The 12,071-nt window shown below is 34.0% G+C and overlaps 1 protein-coding gene across 1 annotated transcript; it reads left to right on the top strand.

The window, feature by feature from the left end:
• Nucleotides 1-7,905: 7,905 nt before the first annotated feature.
• Nucleotides 7,906-11,947, top strand: LOC132630625 (protein SYM1-like). Its single transcript, XM_060346190.1, has 7 exons — nucleotides 7,906-8,336; nucleotides 8,956-9,096; nucleotides 9,213-9,326; nucleotides 9,419-9,589; nucleotides 10,972-11,087; nucleotides 11,502-11,586; nucleotides 11,675-11,947. The coding sequence occupies exons 1-7, from the start codon at nucleotides 7,968-7,970 to the stop codon at nucleotides 11,678-11,680; spliced, it is 1,002 nt and encodes a 333-aa protein (XP_060202173.1). The 5' UTR covers nucleotides 7,906-7,967; the 3' UTR covers nucleotides 11,681-11,947.
• The last annotated feature ends 124 nt before the right edge of the window (nucleotides 11,948-12,071 follow it).

Below are 12,071 nucleotides of genomic sequence, written 5' to 3'. Positions count from 1 at the left end.
CACGGCCATGACCACGACTGGGGCTACTACCTCTTCCATGCCTAGAATGGCGAAAATTTGTCTCATTCACTTCAGGGAATGGGGCAGTACCAGTAGGTCAGCTTTCATGATTTTTCATTAATAATTCATTATGTTGTTCAACCATTAGAAGATGTGAGATTAGATCAGAATATTTCTTGAACTTCATCTCTCGGTATTGCTGCTGCAGGAGCATACTCGAGGCAGGAAAAGTGGAGAATGTTTTCTCCAGCATATCATGATCAGTGATATTTTCACCACATAATTTCAACTGAAAAATAATTTTAAACATGGCAGAGTTATACGCCCAAATAGATTTAAAATCTTGTAGCCTCAGATGGATCCAATCAAAACGTGCTTGTGGAAGCACAACCATCTTCAGGTGGTCATATCTATCTTTTAAATTATTCCACGACATAAGAGGATCTTTAACAGTGAGATATTCCATTTTCAAGCTCTCATCAAGGTGATGGCGAAGGAATATCATTTCTTTGGCACGATCTTGATTCGATGCCTGATTTTTATCTTTGACGGTGTCTGCTAGACCCATCGCATCAAGATGAACTTTAGCATCAAGTACCCAAGACAGGTAGCTTTTGCCAGATATATCTAAGGCAACAAATTCACATTTAGAAAGATTTTCCATTAATTAAGAAAAAAAAAAGTCAATACCTTCGAGACTTTCAAAGTATTTGCTCAAGATGACAGAATCTCGTGCTGATAACGTGTTATAAAATAAAGACTATGAAGTAAATATACAAGAGAGAAGTATATAGAGAGGAATTTATTATATATATATATAACTTCTACAAATGAATTCCTATTTATAGGAGGAAATAAGTTAACAACTTGGTGGGTGGAAATGAGTTAACAACTTGATGGCCACACATACTTGGTGCCCAAGTTCATGTGATGGGCATCCAACTTACAACAATTTGTTTCTTTTTCTTCTATAAAGGAGAGAAGCACCTTCAATAAAAGAAACTGATCCCACACACTTATATACACGATCATTATAGAGGGTGTGGGTGGTTACTTTGTGGTAACTTCCCTCCACTTTTTTCTTTTAATCAGGTCGGGTTAGTTCATATTGGCGACTCATGATTCAATTCCTATAGATATTTAAGAGAGAAAACTCATACGTATTCAGTGTTTATATTAATCCAATTGATATAGGACATGTATTTACATGCACTCTTATCACTAATTCATAATTATTTAATGCAAATTTTTATCTTAATTTATTACTTACTATAATAAATTAGTATAATTTGATGTAAATACCGGATGTGAATAAGTTTTTACTGATATCCAAATGGTGAATGTAAGGTCAACATACTAAATCATTTACACAAACCACATTATTAGGACATGACGAAGAAGGTCCAACCCATTGTTGCACGATTGCCCTTTGTTGGGGGTGGTCTTTAATTTTTGCCCCTCAAATTGCTGGTCTTTAATTTTTACCCTTCACCTAAAATACGCTGAGGCTCTGGGTTAGAACCCCGGCATAGTCATAAAAATAAATTAAAAAAATCGCAAGGCAAGACTTTGCAAAAAGTCTAACGCATAACTAAAAGTCTGCCGAATACGACAGACTAATTTGCCTTATAAGGAAAACTTTTAGTTATGCTTTAACCAAAGTCTACTGCATAAGGCAGATTTTTTGCAAAGCCTTGCCTTGCGATTTTTTTTTTGTTTGACTGAGCGGGGGGTTCGAAACCAGAACCTCGGGGTATTTTCAGCCACAGTTTTAAGCGAAGGGCAAAAATTAAAGACCAACCCAAAAGAAGGGCAACCTGCGCAAAAAAATGTTACTTGGACAGTATATATAAACTTAAACAATTTATCATATATATTCGTTCTTATTGACACAAAAGAATAGTGAGTGAAATGATACTTCTCATTTGTTTGCATTTAATGGAAGTTTGAATTTGAATGGTTCAGACCTTAAGTCATTAAGTATATTTGTTTACATTAAAATCTAAGCATTTATTTGGTCTGAATGAGAGGCTTAATCATTAAGATCTTGAACAAAGTCTTAATATCATTAAGAGATACTTTTTTATGGATAAGTTTTACCACCACTCTATCCACCCCCACGGCCCCACCCTCACTAGTACCACCCACTCCAACCCCCATCCTCACCACCACAACCCCACTCCAACCCCCACCCTCACCACCACAACCACAACCACCCCTCCCTAACCCCCACCCCTTTCCGCCCCTCACCCCACCAACCACCTCTGCTATCGTAACCACCATTATCAACACCCTCCTAACCCCCAATATCCACCCCTACCCTCACCGACGCACTACCATCCACCCATCCGACCACCACTAACCACCTCTGCTATCACAACCACCACCACCGTTGCCAACCACCAGCCATGACCACCAACCTCTATCATCATAACTAACACAGCTGCCAACTACAACCAGCACCATTGCTAATCACCACACATTCTTTAGCCAGCACCATCAATTACTAACATCAACCAACCCCACCATCACAACGACTACCAACCGCCATCATCCCACCAGTCACTACAACACCAACCACCTCCACCATCACAACTATCACCGCACCACCACCACAAAGCATTTCCACCATCACTAGCGAACATGTATATATATATATATATATATATATATATATATATATATATATATATATATATATGCTTCTGATCTCGATAAAGCTACTCAGAATTTGCTGGTTGGTTTCATTATCATAAAGCGGCGCCAATAATTTTATTTTAGTATATTTATATTTATTTTCTAATATTTAGTTACTTTTTTATTTATTGTATATTTATTATGTAAGTAAATACATTATGCACATTCAAATGTTGAAAAACAAACAGTTGTAATCATTTAGTGTTTAGATCTAGAGACAACATCTTAATCATTCAGATTTGCATTCAGATTCAGAAGTCTTAATCTTAATGAAAACAAATGAGGCCTAAGTCTCCGACCAATTATGTTTCGCTTTCGGCAAAAGAGAAGGTATATATCGTTTTCAAGTTGGCAAATGATGCAAAGAGAAGAAGAAGAAGAAGAAAAAAAAATACATTAATAGGATTCTAGAATGTGATCTTATATTAGTTCTCACAATAGAACAACAAGACAACGATGGTTGCATTGCATATAGGATAAGGGCTTTTTTGCTACGTTATAAGCCACACATTTTGGTTGAAATTTGACTAAAGCTGCAAACGTAGAATAGACTTCGTAGAAAATAGGTTCTTGTCGATATCCGCTTTGGAGTTCAATGAATTTGGATTTGCACAAAAAAATTCACAATTTGGAATCCGCTTTTGAACCTGACTAATTGGGTTTCATGTCGGGAAGTTTCACTTTAGGGGTAAAGCGAGTCCTACCAAAAGCAACTACATTACAAGGGTACCAACAATTGAAACTGGGATCTCTTATTAAGGATAGAGACATACTTGTCATTCTGCCGTAACCTTTTATAGTGAAAATGGGTTCGTTGAATCATCATATGAAGAATTGAACATCAAGTTGGAACTCTATTTTTGTTGCTTTCTTCTCCCTTTGAGAAGGCAATAGAATAATCTAGCTGGTCATTTTAGCAAAATCAATTTTTAATATATATTTCTTAAAAAATTTATTCCAAACGTTCAAGTTGTCACACCATAGGGGAAAATGCAAAATAGCTGCCATGGGGAAAAATAATTGCAATGTATAATTAAAATCCTGTTCTTACAAAAAAAAATAAGGCAACTTTCATGATATATTTTCTTAACTAATATTAAACCCTAACCCTAGGGAACAAGTATCTTCCCCATCAAAAGCAGCAGCTCAAGCCAAAAATCATTTTTGATATCAAGAATGTCCGATCACTTTCCCCATGATATCCTCATCCATATACTCAAACAAATTTCGATGCAATCCCTTGTACGGTTCAAACGCGTTTGCAAATCATGGCGTTTTCTAATTGAAGATCGTCAATTCATCGATCTTAATGACAAAACGTGTACTATAAATCGTCAAAAAATCCTCGTGGCTTGTAAAGAACACTTCTACTACTCCGTAGGCGCCCCGCTACAACACGATTCACATGTATCTCATACGTATTGGGCCTCCCCAGGGAATCAATTATTCGTTGAGTAGAAGATTCATGAGTTATTGCAACGATTTTTTTTTTTCTTATAGCTTTATCTTTCGATAGAATTATCTTTTTATGGAATCCTGCCACCGGAGAATCAAGAAAAATCTTTCCTCCAATCCCCGTTAAGGAGGAGGAGGAGATCTTTTCCGCTTTGTATGGTTTAGGCTACATTTCTTCTCTTGACGATTACAAAATTATTCGAGTAGTGCCTCAAGTTCGTGCAAGTGGTTATAATGTTCATATATTCTCGACGAAAAGCAATACTTGGAAAGTGATTGGCAATATACCTATAGACGATTACCATCTATGAGCCAAACACACGGAAATTTTTTATCCTGTGTTTGTGTCTAAAAAATGAAAATTTTAAGGAAATATTACTGCCATATGTAACGAAGGACTATCCATTTATTCTGTTTACCCTAGGAGAGTGCATTTTTTATGCTGAATCTTTTACTAGTGAAATTTGGTGTATGAATAAGATTAATGGTTCATGGAGTAAAATGTTGGGAACTAAAATTCCACATAGCTCATATGACAATTTTTGGGTACAACATGTGCCCGTGGGATTTGTGAAGGATGGAGAAATGTTGTTTGTAAGAGATAAATTTCAAGTTTATGATTTGCAGACAAGAAAGTTGAGAGAATTTAAAGTTGCTGAGCTTGAAGAATCAGTATGCCGCAGTTGGGCAATAACATATGTGGAGACTTTAATATCTCCTCCTAATGCTATATAGGATTTCATTAGTGAGTTTGTTGTTTTTGACTTTTTGTTTCAAATAGATTAAATACAAGTTTATTTTCTGTTTTTTTTAATTCATTCTATGTCTATATTCTTCTTTTTCCACGGTGAGAAGTACTTTGAATTTAGAAAGAATTGTAAAAATCCAGGGGAGCACCTTCTTGGGACACCATTATTTAATGTGTATCTAGTCTTTTTCAAAAACATTTTGCATGTCTATCTATTTCGAAACAACTTAAGACATGCATTTCATATGGCTGAAGTTTTCAAATAAAAATGACTTATTGGAACTCAGCCATATGAAACTTCAATGCGAAGTTATTCTGAAGTAGTAGACTTGCGAGTTTTTAGAGTAACATCAGAACTTACTTTGCAAAGAGCTCTATTCATATAGTATAAGAAGTTGGAAAATTCATTCTTTTATTTAACAATTCGGTATCTGAATCTTAACAACCCGATTATTTCATATTTGTATCAATAAACTCATTATAATTGTTAAAAACACTTTCTAACAAGGAGTTTTTTTTTTTTTTCGAACCTGAGACCTTTTATTAAGTATGAAGAAATCCTAACCATCTCATCAGGCCTTTTGGTTGTGGAAGATTTGTAAAAAGTTCAGACCAAAAGTCAAATTATTTAATTTTATGTAGATATCGAATACGAATAAGTTCTTACTAGCAAAATAACCTCCTAACATATATTTTTTTAATTGTCCACATAAATGAAATGTTCCTCTACCAAAATGTTTGACACTTTTTCTGTTTTTTATAAGGAGTAATAGCCTGTTTGGCCAAACTTGTTTTTCTCCAAGAGTGTTTTTTTTTTTCAAAAGTACTTATTTTAAAAAAGTGAGGTGTTTGGTCAAATTTCTAGGAAAAAATAAGTACTTTTGAAAAGTATCAGAAGCTATTTTTCTGAAGCTAAAAATAATAGTTTTTGTCCAAAAATATTTTTTTAAGAGCGCTTTTGAGAAAAATACACTTAGAAGTAGGGGTGGGCGTTCGGTTTTTCGGTTCGGTTTTTCGGTTTCGGTTTTTTGAAAGTGGACACTGAACACCGCACCGAATTAGTTCGGTTCGGTTCGGTTTTTTGAAGTTTGGTTCGGTTCGGTTTCGGTTATTCTAATTCGTTTTTTTTAGCAATTACACATCTCTCTATTTATTTTCATTTTCCTTCTTGATTGCTTCGAGTTACAGAGGTTTACGCTAGACTAAATGTTTGAAGGTTTGATGATTTTAGAATCCAACCATAGTTATCATCCACACATACAAGATAATATCTTCTATATACAATACTAGTTATGTGAGGCCCGTGCTAAGCCCGGGCCCAAACTCAAGATATAAAAGTAGATATTTTAACTAAAGAAATATAATTTGTGTTAGTACAAGTGTACAACAACAACAACCATATACCCATTGTAGTCCCACAAGTGGGTAGTTATATGAAAGCAAATTTTCATTCCACTCCTTTAATATTTTAACTTCCATTTTGATGAAATTATTTAATTCAAATCAAATTTGGAGCCAAAATTTGACATTATAACTTATGTATCCTAATTTTCTGAAGTTATTTAGTTCTAAATAAATAATCTATACATAGTTAATGAACTTTTAAGACAAATACATAATTTAACTTGTGCAGCGGATGGAGCTGCTCCTCTCTTAATTAGGGATTAGGGGTTCGAACATGGATATGGAAAAAAAATCTTTGGAGGAAGCGCTCCCCCCGAATAGGCGCGATACAGTGCGAATTATCTGGATTAATTGGGCTCAAATGCGGATATCGAGCACCAATCAGAAAATCAAAGAACGTGAAAAATGAGGTAGGAGGTTCGATAGCTTTTGAAAAGTAGACTTTAAAAACAAAAAACAAAAAAAATGACTTAAATAAATAAGATTAGGACCTAAAAGTAATTAATTAAAAAGTTTTAAAAAAAATTGAAAATTATTGTGAGGACTACAAAAGTCCCCAGGTTCGATAGCTTTTGAAAAGTAGACTTTAAAAACAAAAAACAAAAAAATTGACTTAAATAAATAAGATTAGGACATAAAAGTAATTAATTAAAAAGTTTTAAAAAAATTGGAAAATTATTGTGAGGACTACAAAAGTCCTCACATTTGCTCTTATATAATATAGTAATATAATGTATTATACAACGTATAATAAAATCATACGAGGTATATAAAATTTTATATAGTGTATAATCAAATTATGTGAGTTATATCTAATTTATTATAATAGGTGAAATAAATTATATGAATATTATTCTATGTATAACATTTTTATTATACTATATATAATAAAAATCAACACTCAAATTATTATTATACTTGTGTTCAATATCCTGTAGTGTTAAATGAAAACTGAGATTTTATTTTTTATGGAACAATGAAAGAAGTTGAGAATAAGGAGGAAGTAGAAAAGGTAAGAAAAAAACGCTGGAAAAAAATCTTGCAGAATAAGGAGGAAGTATGAAATTGTATAAAAGTAGTTATACTATGAACAACAAATAGGTATTGGAGTTATTCACATCTGAAGAGTTTCCTTATATATAGCAATTGATTTACTATAAAAAACTTAACCTGCCATGTAATGTTTAATAACATTTAGTTGCTAAGAGTATGTAAATATTATAATATTATTGTCTACTTATGTTTTATTTCCCAAAAAAAAATTGTATTCATGTAGTAAATCTTCAAAAAAAAAAAAAAATCGGTTAAACCGAAATACCGAAGAACTGTTGACCCGGAATCGAAACATCGAATTTGTTATAAAAAAAACCGAAACCGAATCGAAAAACCTAAAAAACCGAAATCAAAAAACCGGATTAATTCGGTTCGATCCGATTTTTCGATTTTCGGTGTTTATGCCCGACCCTACTTAGAAGCACTTATTAAAAATTTGGTCAAACACTAATTGCTGTTTAAAAATGATTTTTAAATTAATTGACCAAATACAAACTTATTTCAATACGTTTGCTGCCCACCGACCAAACTACCTACCAAGGACAGACATAAAATTATTTCATTTTCTTCTTCAAACTTCTCTCTCTTTTGCAAAAATAACAAACCAATCATGTCAGCTCTCAACAATTTTGCTACTACCAATATCCTCTCTTTTCCCTCAAAATCTCTTCAAGAACCAAGAAAAACTCAAACTTTCTCAATCAACTTTTCTCCACCCTTGACTATACAAAATTCACTAAAAACCCCATCAAGAATTAGTCTTGTTTGTCCAATAAATACTGTCACAGAAGATAGGGAAGCAGAGACCAGTCAAGAAAATGAAAAGAAAGATACAGATGGAACTGAATTTGATGAAACCAAGAATAGTTTATTGTCCATTTTGTTGGATAAAGATAGATTCTTTAATGCTTCAATTGTACTTGGTGCTGGTACACTTGCTATCACAAAGTTACTCACCATAGATCATGAGTATTGGCATGTAAGTCTTTTTATAGCTATCTTTTTTTGCTTTTGGATATTTCATATCAGAAAGGGAAAAAAAAAGGTTTTAAAGTAATATTTTTCAATTACCCTCTTGTGATCATTAGGGACCGAGCTAGAATTTGAAGTTTATAGGTTCTAATTTTCCACCAAACCGTAGCTATTTAGTTACTGGATTTGCAATTAAATATTTATGCATATTTAATAGATTTCCTGTATAAGCAAAAGTTATTGGATTCTTCCGAACCTATACATAAGTATGGTAGCTCTGCCCCTGGTGATCATAAAGGTTATTAGGATTGGATTTTTCAGAGGGCTAAATGAAGGCAAAAGGAATGAACTAAGTTGGATAGCCATTGTTAAAGTGATGATTAGGTAAATAAAAGTATACACTTTCTAGCTGTTAAGCTTTTAGATGAAATAGTCACAAAATTTGACATGGCACCCTTTATCAAAAACAACTTTCACGAGGGCGTGTGTTGAAGATATGTGAATAAAAATGTATCCTCTCTAATAGCTTAATCGTTTAGATAAGATTATCACATAATTCAACATATTGCAGCCTGCTTTTCTTTCCCCCCCTTGTATGGATTTAATTTTCTTGATTGTATACTCAGGGGTGGACCCTTTACGAGATACTGAGATATGCCCCGGAGCACAACTGGATTGCATATGAAGAAGCGCTGAAAGCAAATCCTGTTTTAGCTAAAATGGCAATTAGTGGTATTGTCTACGCTCTAGGAGACTGGATCGCTCAAGTAAGTAATGTCTGAATAGTTACTTGAAGTTACTTTATGGAAGTTAAACTCTTCCGAAATATTGTGAGCTGTTTTAATTGATCTAATTTGTTTTATTTTGTTACGTGGATTTACAGTGCTATGAAGGGAAGCCTCTTCTTGAATTTGATCGAACTCGCATGTTTAGATCTGGTCTTGTTGGATTTTCACTTCATGGTTCCCTTTCCCACTACTATTACCAATTTTGTGAGGTGATGCTTTGTGGCTCGTATATATCTCGATTGATCATCCGTATTTTTTGACATATTTGGTGAAAACTAAAAGGTTCAACTCTAACTTACAGGCTCTTTTCCCATCCGACTGGTGGGTGGTTCCTGCTAAAGTCGCTTTTGACCAAACCATTTGGGCAGCAATTTGGAATAGCATCTATTTTGTGGTCCTTGGTTTCTTGCGTCTTGAATCTGCTGCCAACATTTTTGGCGAGCTCAAAACCACGTTTTGGCCCATGTTAACAGTAAGGAATTCTTTTAATGATGCTGTATCTTAAAGTGTTTAATATATTTATTATTTAATGATCAGAAGTTAGACTATAGCTATAACGGGAACAACAGAGTGTTAGCTCAAGAATTTTAAGTTGGTCTATGTTGGTTCAGCAGAGCATATCTTCAAAACCAAAATATTGTTTCCTTTTTTATGATATATCTTTTTAGTATGTCCATAAGGTACTAGCACCCAAGGGTGTGGCTTGGTGATCAATGAAGTTAATTTAGAACCATGAGGTCCAAATCTCAGCTGAGGCAAAAAACACTAGGCGATTTCTTCCCATTTGTCCAAGCCTTGGTGGGCTAGACACCATGGTTATTAAAAAAAAGTATTGCCATAAGGAACTGGAAAGTTTAAGAATGATGTTACTTTTCAGTTCTACTTGAGACCTAAGATGGCCCGCAGGGTGCGTGTTAGCTAGCAGTATGTCCAGAGTGGTAAAATTTTCACATTGGTCAATCCTTATAGAATTCCACCTGTTGAATGAGAACAGTTGTTCCTGAACTCAAGGAGTTCTCTTTGGAATAGTTACTACGTTTGTATATTAAATGTTTATATATGTCCTTCAAATTTTGATTCGGAAAAATGAAGCCCGCAACCAAACTAATGACATTGCTGCTGATTAACCCTTATGACTCTTTGTCATCTCCCTAATGCAAATGAAGTTTAAGTGGCCGAATTCTGGCTGTTGAAGTTAGCTGCTTCTATTTCCGTTAGAATTTTGACATCATGAGCATAGAAGGAACTCCATGTCTTGTCTTATAGCTATTTTAGTGAAAGCCATGTAAATTTAAAGTTTCAAACCGATAAAATCATGAAGAAGTGTTTGTATCATTTCAGCTGAGTGGTTGAAATATGAGAAAGCTATTTGTACCATTGGAGTTGATCTTCAGGTTGAATCACAAAATGTTCCATGAACTGTTCTTCTCTTAGATCTTGCGCTATTACAAATGCATTTTATATAGAGTATGTGCTTATATTCCTTGAAAGAGTTCGTTGCTGCAAGCTATGTGATACTCCTAAAACGTGGCATCCTTTGGCGTCTATGCCCGTCTTCCTTTAATTGTTAATGAACTCTGCTTGGCATGGCTTATTTTGTTGATGTGGCCAATACATTATAAGAAACTGAGATTTTGTACACAAGTTAGTCTGCACACCACTGTCATAAAATAAAAAATAAAAGAGAGATAGATTTGTCTGTGTTTACTCCAAAAAGGTGTAGAGTGGGTGATTTATCGAGTTCAACTCTTTCACTAACTAATCATGAATGTCTTTATCAATTCTAGTTTAGTAGCAATCAAATTGACATCTGGATGTCTTGGAGAGTACTAAATCAGTTCTTAATTATTTCAGGCAGGGTGGAAACTTTGGCCATTTGCTCACCTAATAACTTATGGTGTTGTTCCTCTTGAGCAAAGACTCCTTTGGGTGGATTGTGTTGAACTGGTCTGGGTTACTATTCTCTCAACGTGAGTAGTTTCTGATTCAATTTTACAATTGCTTTCATATAACCGACAAATTAGTATGCGGAAATTGTTTGTATATTTTTAGCAAATTTTAAGGAAAAACTTACAAAAGACATTCTGTCGTCATGCCATGGATGTTGCTTGTTTTTCCTGTCAATTCTTTTATGGAGTATTTTATTTGTCTCCTTTGCCGTATGAAAAAACCATCCTTTAACTGTTTTAAACCTTTCAATAGCCATGACTTCGCTTTCACATTTTATGTTCTCTGTTCTAACGCCTTATATTAGATTTTGGCTTCAAATTCTATCATTCTTGATACTTTGAAATGCTAAGTGTCTTTGCATGTTATAATATATACACTAGAACTTCATCAAAAAGGAGTGGCATTTTCCTCATGCTTGAAATTCATTTTTGCAGTTATTCGAATGAGAAATCAGAGGCACGGATATCTGAAGAATTATCGGAAGCTAAATCTGATTCATCATCGAGTACATTGCCCGAGGTACTAGTCAAAAATAAATTGCCTTCTCAATCTTGTGTTTTCTCACTTTTCAAAGCACTAAAGCTTATTCTTCTGTTTGCATTTGCAGGAATAATCAGGAGAACAACTTCACAGGTTCTATGATGAGTTATATGATCAAGTTATAGTTAAATTAGCCAGAATGTAAAAAGCTATTTAGGAAATTAAAAATGTCTAGTATATAGCCAACAATGATTTTCTTCTTCTATAACTGTTATTACTTGCTCTTTGCCTCCCTTACCCCTTGATAAATTGTGCGAAGATATAGAAAAGGCAAAAAATAGAAAAGAAGAGTTTATTGTATGGAGGTCATTTATTTATATACTCCTTCCGTTTCAATTTATATGAACCCATTTCACTGGACACGACATTTAAGAAAGAGGGAAGACTTTTGAAACTTGTGGTTCAAAATAAGTCTTGAAAATTTGCGTGGCTGTAAATCATTCATAAAGTGAATTTGTTTTCAA

Source organism: Lycium barbarum, chromosome 1, assembly GCF_019175385.1.
Source record: "Lycium barbarum isolate Lr01 chromosome 1, ASM1917538v2, whole genome shotgun sequence".
Lineage (NCBI taxonomy): Eukaryota > Viridiplantae > Streptophyta > Magnoliopsida > Solanales > Solanaceae > Lycium > Lycium barbarum.
This window is presented reverse-complemented; position numbering and strand designations above follow the sequence as displayed.

What these genes read in the sequence shown, in the direction of transcription:
- LOC132630625 (XM_060346190.1), top strand. Translation starts at nt 7,968, where the DNA reads ATGTCAGCTCTCAACAATTTTGCTACTACCAATATCCTCTCTTTTCCC. An exon ending in TAGATCATGAGTATTGGCAT is followed by an intron (nt 8,337 to 8,955) that starts GTAAGTCTTTTT and finishes TTGTATACTCAG; the next exon opens with GGGTGGACCCTTTACGAGAT. An exon ending in CGTTTTGGCCCATGTTAACA is followed by an intron (nt 9,590 to 10,971) that starts GTAAGGAATTCT and finishes TAATTATTTCAG; the next exon opens with GCAGGGTGGAAACTTTGGCC.